The 10000-nt window shown below is 41.8% G+C and overlaps 1 protein-coding gene across 1 annotated transcript in view; it reads left to right on the top strand.

Moving 5' to 3' along the window:
* The window catches only part of LOC143287776 (endothelin-converting enzyme 1-like), a 24207-nt gene that overhangs the window by 6769 nt on the left and 7438 nt on the right, over positions 1-10000 (top strand). Inside the window, exons 2-6 of the mRNA XM_076596060.1 lie at positions 1524-1666; positions 4835-4996; positions 6161-6241; positions 6907-7151; positions 9177-9356. Of these exons, the coding sequence (XP_076452175.1) occupies positions 1524-1666; positions 4835-4996; positions 6161-6241; positions 6907-7151; positions 9177-9356 (811 nt within the window). The remainder of the gene's footprint in view (positions 1-1523; positions 1667-4834; positions 4997-6160; positions 6242-6906; positions 7152-9176; positions 9357-10000) is intronic.

The following is a 10000-nucleotide window of genomic DNA, read 5'->3' as shown; positions in this document are numbered from 1 at the left end:
TGACTGCTTTGGTTTTCGTCCTTATATTTCTGTACCGTCGACCAGAGGGGAGTATCTCGAAAATCCAAAAAGCTGGGTGTGATTCGTCCTGGCTGATTGATTTTACTTTTTTGAGTAGCCGCTTATAATATACGTTTTCTAGAGAAGGTAGATCATCCCCGGTAATCTTGGTGGCAGTTTTCACGATTCTGTTAAGGGCTGCATCTTCTGCCTTGGAAATGTTTCCGTACCAAACAGTAATAGGGAAGGTTAGCACACTTTCAGTGACTGCTCGGTAGAAATCAACCATGATTTCTTTTTTAATTCCGAAATTTTTGAGGCACCGAAGAAAGTACAGGCGCTGTTGTGCTTTCTTAACAATTTTTTTTCCGTATTGTTCTCCCATTTCAAATCGTTGGAAATTATCAGTCCGAGAAATATAAAATTCCCTGTGATCTCTACTTGCTTGTCTTTAATGACAAGTGGTAAAATTCTTTTGTTTTTGACACGTTGAGTTCTAAGTCGTTTTGATCACACCAGCTGACAAGTTCCATACTTCTTTCCTATATTTCGACTCATCACTGTTCGTAATCAGCTTTTCTAGAGTAGTATCGTCGGCAAACCTGACCATGGTGTTACATTCATTTTGAGTTGCACAGTCATGTGTGAATAGTGAGTACAACAGTAGGGATAGAACACATCCCTGTCGGGTGCCTGTGTTGAGAATGCATGTGGAGGAGGTGAGGTCACCAACTTTAACAACTTGCGGTCTGCATCTTAGAAAATTTAGGATCCATGCACAAATTGATTCAGACAGGGAGAGGTCTTTCAGTTTAAAATATAGTTTTGATGGTACTATTGTGTTGAACGCAGAGCTGTAATCAATGAAAAGGATCCTGGCATAGCTATTAGGATTTCCGAGATGTCTGAGGACGTGGTAGAGACCTATGCTAATGGCATCTTCAACTGACCCGTTAGCTCTACAGGCGAACTAAAAGGGATCAAAAGACGGAGGAATGCAGGTTTTTAGGAATTGTAGAATCAAGCGTTCAAATATTTTCATGACGATTGATGTTAAGGCTACGGGACGATAATCATTAAGACAGCTAGGCTGTGCTTTTTTTTGGAACAGGAATGATTGTTGATTTCTTAAAGCAGTGTGGCACCACACAAGACTGAAGGGACATGTTAATTTGCTGTATTGGCAAATGAGCGTTTTAACTCTTTCCATACGAACGGCGAAAGAGACGACGTTAACAGCGTTTCACCCCAATTACCATCATCAAAATATTGCAAGCGGAAGGCTCTTATACTGAAGAGGTGAATGCTGACAAAGAATACCACAATTCTGACGACGGAAGCTAAATGTTGGGTCATTCAGACACCCACTGGACATCCGAGGGGTCTGTGTAGAGGAGAAGAGAGGACTGGCCGTACTGAGTGAAGTTAACCATTCTGCCAGAGTGAAGAGAGTGCAGCGTGAGAATCACGTCCAACAGTCAAATGACAACTCCTCCCGCCTTCATTTATTTTCCTCCTTTCAGATTCTCATCATCAGACGATGCATGGAAGCCCCGAAGCAGACTGGAGAAATGCCTCGTCGTCTTGGTCGTCCTGCTCTTCATCGCCGTTGTCGTCTTCCTGGTCCTCTTCCTCGTCTTCTACTTCAAGGCTGATGAAGGGAGTGGTAAGTCGCAGCTTTGTGTCTGTCTGTCTTTCTTTCTTTCTTTCTCTTCATATATTTGTAAGCTTCCCTCTCTATTTCTTGTGTGTGTGTGTGTGTGTGTGTGTGTGTGTGTGTGTGTGTGTGTGTGTGTGTGTGTGTGTGTGCATGTGTGTGTGTTTTGTGTGTATGCGCGCGCGCGCGCCTGCGCATGGTGTTCATTTGGGAGTGGGGAGTGTGTGGGGTTGAGGGGGTGGAACGGATACAGATACAGAACAGTGTATAATCTCATGAAGAGACATTCACGTATGCTGTATGCTATACAAACAGCATACGAGAATCACAGTAGGTATAAATAAGGATTTGTATATAAAAGGTATAAGATGCTTTAAATGCTAACGTTGATGTGAACTTCTCATACAATAATCACAATTCTATACAGGCAATGATCACAGTACACACACAGTCATTCAGTATGAACACATGAAAGATATAAAATGCTTAGAAATTCAAAGTTATGTGAATCTCACATACAATAATCACGAATCGACAATGCAATAAGCACAGCAAGAGAACAGGCATACATTTCATGATTTAAAACATAGACGTTGACTAAAACCAGGTTATTCAACAATATCTGTCATGTTCAGCTGCACACATCACACACACACACACACACACACACACACACACACACACACACACCTCTCTCTATATATACATATATATATATATATACATATATATGCACACGCACACACACACACACACACACACACACACACACACACACACATATATATATATAGAGAGAGAGAGAGAGAGAGAGAGAGAGAGAGAGAGAGAGAGAGAAAAGCGGCTGTGTGATAAGGTTAATTGATTTTTCAAGAACTGACTTGATTTGGGTATAAAACTGTTGAGGGTACTAAGAGTAGCGTTTCCACGAAGGTAAAAGTTCGTAGTAATTTGAGGAGATTGTGGCTGTCTTCGCTTACGATCGTTTAGAGGTTCCTGTTTCACAACAGCTATCTTGCTTTACACATTTTCCTCAGTATGTTCTTGTTCTTCACGTTTTAACTCTCTCAATACGAACGGCAAAAGAGACGACGTTAACAGCGTTTCACCCCAGTTACCATCATCAAAATATTGCAAGCGGAAGGCGCTTATACTGAAGAGGTGAATGTTGACAAAGAATACCACAATTCTGACGACGGAAGCTAAAGGTTGGGTCATTGAGACACCCACTGGACATCCGACGGGTATGTGTAGAGGAGAAGAGAGGACTGACCGTACTGAGTGAGTTAAACTTCCGTATCAGCAGATAAAAGAGAAAGTTCAAACCAATTCAATGAAGCAAAACGGAAGGATTGACCTGAATATTTCTGAGCTTCTGTAGGCAGTAGATGCGAGACTGGCATTTCTCTTGGGTGTGATAGGTAGCGAAATTGAGTTTATCATCAATTACTCTTCCAAAATACTTGTGTTCATTTACTCTTTCAACTTAACGTTCAAATGATTGGTATCAATGAAGGGAATGGAAACGGGAGTGGGAGGGGAATGATGTGTGTATGTATGATTGTTGTGTAGGCTTGACTTACAGCACACACACACACACACACACACACACACACACACACAACACACACTTCATGCCTGTAATATTTTTACACAGATGCGTCTGATACATGTGCTACCTGGGACTGTCTCCAAACCGGTAAGCCGATTTCTTTTTTTAGCGAGAAAAGGAAAGAGTATCAAGCATTCTCTTTCTTTTGTTTCCTCTTCCGTCTATGTTGTGGATTCTTCCTCTTTGTCTCCAGTTAGATTCTTCTTCCTCTTCCTGTCCTTTTTTGACTCTTGTGTAAACAAAGTGAGTCTATGTTTTAACCCGGTGTTCGGTTGTCTGTGTGTGTGTGTGTGTGTGTGTGTCTGTGTGTCTGTGGTAAACTTTAACATTGACATTTGCTCTGCAAATACTTTGTCAGTTGACACCAAATTAGGCATAAAAATAGGAAATATTCAATCCTTTCCAGTCATCTTGTTTAAAACAATATTGCACCTCTGGGATGGGCACAAAAAAATAATAAAAAGAAGCCAAATTATATGCAAACTGCATTTACTGTTATATTTATATTTTTTTGCATTCTCTAAACTTGGCACTGTGATCTGATATTCTGACCCAACAACAAGAGCAGTCATTATCATCATTTTTTGTTCAAACAGGAACTTCTTTTGCTAAGCATGGAAGTTTTATTTATTTTGCAAACATTTTGGTGCAGATAATAAAAAAGGGAAATTACTCTGTAATTTATGCTAGGGGACTTAATTTGCTTTACACTGATCTTTCTCATCTTAAACATTACATTTTGAAATTATACTCGATACATAAAAAGCTTGGATTCTTTTTTTTTTCTTCTTTTTTTTAAGTGTATCACAAGTGAGTCCTGAAGGCCTTACCTCTCTTGTTTTTTTCTTATTACTGTTGTTCTTGGTTGTGTTGTTGTTATTGTTGTCGCTGTTGTTGTTGTTGTTTACTTCTTCTCCTTCATCTACTGCTACTTCTACTACTTCTTCTTCTTCGTCGTCGTCGTCGTCATTGTCATCATCATCATCTTCTTTTTCTTCTTCTTCTTCTTCTTCTTCTTCTTGACATCCAAGTGGTTTATGTGTCTCCAGATTCTTTTATTTTAGTTTGTGGTGAAGTGGTGTTGGGGGTTATAATGATGGCAAAGGAATACTTTCAAAACAGTAATGATGTAAGTGGGGTCACGTCAGAAATATTTATTCTAAAGAGGGAGGAAACAAGTACGAACTAAGCGCAGTCTGCCTAAATCCCTCCTTCCTTCCAGCTCAGTCAGGAATCTCGGAATTTGTCCCTGACAACATAGTGTCCTACACCTGACCATTGCCGTCGAATCCTATTAATTTGCATAATGTATATGTGCAAGTGTGTGTGTGTGTGTGTGTGTGTGTGTGTGTGTGTGTGTGTGTGTGTGTGTTATATGTGTGGCTTATGTGTGTGCGGGTGCATAAAATGTGCGTGTACGTTCATTCATGAGTGTTCACGCTTCTCGTGTATGTGTGTGTGTGTGTGTGTGTGTGTGTGTGTGTGTGTGCTTGTGTTTGTATGTGTGTGTGCGTGCGTTCGCGCGCGCGTGTGTTTGTATGTGCGTCCACGCGTCCCCTCCACAGCGGCCTTTGTGTCCGAGAGCATTGACCCCAGTGTGGACCCGTGTGATGACTTCTACCAGTTCGCCTGTGGCAAGTGGATTGAGCGCAACCCGCTGACCCCCGAGAAGGCCACCATCAGCAACTTCGACTTCCTGCAGGAGAAAAACCTCAAGTCTCTGCGAGGCGAGTATCTCCATGATGATCAATGGTTTCTCTGCCAATACAGTGTCCGTGAGGGTGTGGGTTCGATTACCTGGTCTCGCACTTTTCTCTCAAGTTTGACTGAAAATCAAACTGAGCGTCTAGTCATTCGGATGAGACGATGAACCGAGGCCCCGAGTACAACACGCACATGGCTCAATGAAGAAGAACCCATGGCAACAAAAGGGTTGTCCTCTGGCACAATTCTTCAGAAGAATATCCATGTTGATAGGTACACAAATACACATGCTTGTACCCAAGGCCTGACAAGAGCGTTGGGTTATGCTGTGGTCAGGCAAATGTGGTGTAGCGTCCGAACCGCAACGACGACACCTTGAGAAACTGAAACTGAAACAATGGTACGTTTCTCCACTGCACAGGGAATTCATTTAAGGTTCAGACTTTTGTGAAGGACTATGACTCTCATACTAGGAGTCAAGACTGCACTGGTTCTTTGTGCTGTAGATTTGGGAGCTAGCTAGCTGGCTTTTAGGGACCATCCCAACGCGGATTGTCCTAAAGCCCTCTTGGCCGAGAGAGTTAGGGTGTAACTTTGGCAAGATACTATTCATCCACCATAATCAAATTCTCTAGCCCAGATAGTCGGGACAACAGTTGCCTCCTCAGCTGTTCTGATGGTAATGGTCGGACACGACTGACTATCACCCCCGACAACGGAGTATGGCTGCCTACATGGCGGGGTAAAAACGGTCATACACGTAAAAGCCCACTCGTGTGCATACGAGTGAACGTGGGAGTTGCAGCCCACGAACGCAGAAGAAGAAGAAGAAGAAGACTGACTAGCGTACACCTCTTTGGAGATCGGCTACAGATCAGCCCAATGGCCTTCCATACCAAGCACCCGCGATCGTAAGTCTGTGTTTCAACTGATATATAATTGTTGAACGTTTTCCACATTCACTCACTCACACACACACACACACACGCACGCACACACACATGCACACGCACACACACACGCACGCACGCACGCACACACACACACACACACGCACGCACACACACACGCACACGCACACACACACGCACGCACGCACGCACGCACGCACACACGCACGCACGCACACACACACTTCATGCACACAGAGGTCATGCACACGTACATCATTACGTGTGGCTGTGCAGATCTGCTGGGACAGGAAGACCCAAAGGCACTTGACGCTGTTCAGAAAACCAGGGCTTTTTTCAGATCCTGCGAAAACACAGGTGAGTGGGTGCCATGCGGACTTCTTTCAAGAACTGAAGGAGAGAGGGGGGAGGATGAGAAAGAGACAGTACAGAGACATACAGAGACGCACAGGGTCTTAGGGAGCGGATAAGTGGGGGTCAAAGGGGTCAAATGAAGGGAACAAGAGGGGGTATCATTATAAAATATGATTATGTAATCACTCTTCGGTTGATAATCCACTTTACTCTAAAAAAAAAAAAAGAAAAGAAAAAAAAAGTTGCTGTTTTTTTAAACACCCCCCACCACACACACACACACACACATACACACACACACACACACACACACACACACACACACACACACACACACACATGTACATACATACGTACATGCGCGCATGCTCGCGCACGCTTTCACACTTAGAGACACACTCACACACACAGACACATACGCGCGCGCACGAAACGAGCAGCCACAAAGAAAAAATTGAAATCATATATATATATATATATATATATATATATATATATATATATATATATATATGAAAGAGCAGAAACTTGACCTTCGCATCAACCCAAAGCGCTGGTTAGGCCTTGATTGAAAACCTACCCAAGATTTTTGTAACCCGTGAACATAAAGGAATTTAAACAAATAAGAAATTAGTTCCGTACCCGCTTGCCCCACCCACCCCTTCCAGACGCTATGGACGCCAAAGGCACCGCACCTTTACTGGAGCTCCTGAGACAAGGCACCAGTACCAGTACCAGCTCCATCGGCCTCTTCCCCACCCTGGCACCGAACTGGAAGGCTGAGGACCACCACAACAAGACCTTCAACCAGATTCTCACTGAGGTGGGGAAGGTAGGGGGGCTGAGGATGAGTCCCCTCGTGGCTATGGGGGTCCTGGCCGACAACAAACGCTCCACCCGAAACATCATCACGGTAAGTGTTTTGGGGGGTTTTTTTTGTGTTTTTTTTCTTTTTTTCTTTTTTTAATTAGTATTGGTTACTGACACCGTAAAAGATCCCACAGCAACAAAAATGGTCAAATTAAGTGTTATTTGTTAGTGTCACCGTAAAAGACCCCACGGCAACTAAAAGGGCTCAAAGTATATTTTATTTGTTTCTAGCACCGTAAAAGATCCCATGACAACAAAAACGGTTACATTATGTTTTATTTGCTACTGGCACCGTAAAAAAATCCCAAAACAACAAAAGGGTAGTTTTGTCTCTGCTAGCACAGTTCTGTAGAACCATCCACTTAAATTGACACTAATGATGGTGAAATAAATACACTTCCAGACAGACGAAAACGAAACATGCACTTAGCGCACACAGTAAATGTCAATGTTACGCCGTAAATGATCCCAAGGCAACAAAAAGGGTGCGTTGTCCCTGATTGCACAGTTGTGTAGAACCACTCACTTTGATAGTAAAACAAATACACTTGCAGACAGAACGAAAAAAGACAAGAGAGGCAAGGCCTTCAAGATACACTTTTAAAAAAAAAATCCAAGCTTTTTATGTATTGAGTATAATTTCAAAATGTAATGTTTAAGATGAGAAAGATCAGTTTAAAGCAAATTATGTCCCCTAGCATTAATTACAGAGTAATTTCCCTTTTTACTATCTGCACCAAAATGTTTGCAAAATAAATAAAACTTCCATGCTTAGTAAAAGAAGCTCCTGTTTGAACAAAAAAATGATAATAATGACTGCTCTTGTTGTTGGGTCAGAATATCAGATCAAAGTGCCAAGTTTAGAGAATACAAAAAATGTAAATATAACAGTAAATGCAGTTTGCATGTAATTAGGTTTCTTTTTTTTTTTTTTTTTTTTGTGCCCATCCCAGAGGTGCAATATTGTTTTGACCAAGATGACTGGAAAGAAATGAATTGTTCCTATTTTTATGCCTAATTTGGTGTCAACTGACAAAGTATTTGCAGAGAAAATGTCAATGTTAAAATTTACCACGGACACACACACACACACACACACACACACACACACACACACACACACACACACACACACACACACACACACACACACACACACACACACATACAGACAACCGAACACCAGGTTAAAACATAGACTCACTTTGTTTACACAAGTGAGTCAAAAATAAACCATATACGTATCGCACGCCCAAGAACCCGTGACAACAAAAGTATTGTCCATGGCAAAAACTCTTCAGAAAAAAATCCACTCTGATACATTTTTAAACAATATACTTGCAGAAAGAAAAAAAAAAGGAAAAAGATGTGGGTGGCGCTGAACTGTGGCAACGCGCTCTCCGCTGGGAGATAGAGCAGTACAAATTCTATAGACAATATGTTGTGACCAAAAGTAATACAATACAATACAATACAATACAATACAATACTGTCACATATTTTCGGTTTTCCTTCTCACTGTTTTTTTTCTTTTGGGAAAGACATTCTTTTTTTTTCAATATGATCATGCTTGTCGGACACAAGACATTATGCATGTAAACGCACACTTGTGTGTGTGTGTGTGTGTGTGTGTGTGTGTGTGTGTGTGTGTGTGTGTGTGTGTGTGTGTGTGTGTGTGTGAATGTATCTATGTGTGTGTGTGTGTGTGAATGTATCTATGTGATTATTTTTTTGGAGATAATGATATTAATGAAATTTGGTACCTTGATTTGTTAAATATGTTTTGTTTTTGTTGTTTTTTTGTTTTTGTTTTTTTTTAAATCATACCTTCCTCAAATCAGAATTTCCTTGTGTTGTTCAGTTAATATTTTATTCAAATGGTTGCGAAAATGTCAGTACAACAAACAGTTAATCTGACAATAAATGGTTTCAGTCAGTCAGTATCTATGTGTGCGTTGCGTGCGCGCGTGTGTGTGTAGGGATAGTGGTGGCTGTGTGTGTGTGTGTGTGTGTGTGTGTGTGTGTGTGTGTGTGTGTGTGTGACGATGTCTGTCTCTGTTTGTTTCAGTTCTCGCAGCCAGGCCTGACCCTCGGCAGCCGGAACTATTACCTTGGTGCCAGAAACAACTCTGTTCTGCTGCTGTACCAGCAGCTGTATGTGGACCTCATGACCGCCCTGGGGGCCAATCACACCACAGCCTCCCAGGATGCTGCACACGTGGTGGACTTCGAGATACGAGTCGCCAATGTCTGTCGGTTTATTGTGTAGTTTAGTGTTGTTCTTTATGTTTGAAGAGATATAAAAAGATCGGTGGTGGGTAGGAGAGAGAGAGAGAGAGAGAGAGAGAGAGAGAGAGAGAGAACAAGAACTTTAATCTCCAGGCCTCCTGTCCTCAGAAAGAGGTCAAAAGTGTACAATATAGTGATCACGTAGCGACAACACAATGTAAAATGCATACTAACTTAAACCTGTAGAACAAAAGTGCTTCTTGTGCATTGTAAATTTATTCTAAATTTCCTCATTGCTGTCAAGGAATTCCTGTCGTATCTTCAGAGCATTAAACACAAAGTTTACGAATACTGTAAACAGAGCCATTCTTTACCAAGTGAACATACGATTGACCTTCAGAGTTCAGATGTTTCTGTCTTTAGTTATTGTCAAGGTAACAACTGTTTATAAAATGATTTTCATCTTCGAACACGTTACAATGTTTACATGCGTAATTTGAATAACATTGAGAGAGAGAGAGAGAGAGAGAGCAGAACTTTCACACATGTGCATGTATGGTCAGTCGTGTCCGACTATGACCACCAGAAAAGCAGAGGAGGTAACAGCTGTCTCGACTATATGGGCGAGAATTTGATTATCGTGGAGAGTGCCTTGCCCAAGTT

This window comes from Babylonia areolata, chromosome 11, assembly GCF_041734735.1.
Source record: "Babylonia areolata isolate BAREFJ2019XMU chromosome 11, ASM4173473v1, whole genome shotgun sequence".
NCBI lineage: Eukaryota > Metazoa > Mollusca > Gastropoda > Neogastropoda > Buccinidae > Babylonia > Babylonia areolata.
Note: the sequence above shows the minus strand (reverse complement) of the source record. Positions and strands in the feature narration are given on the sequence as shown.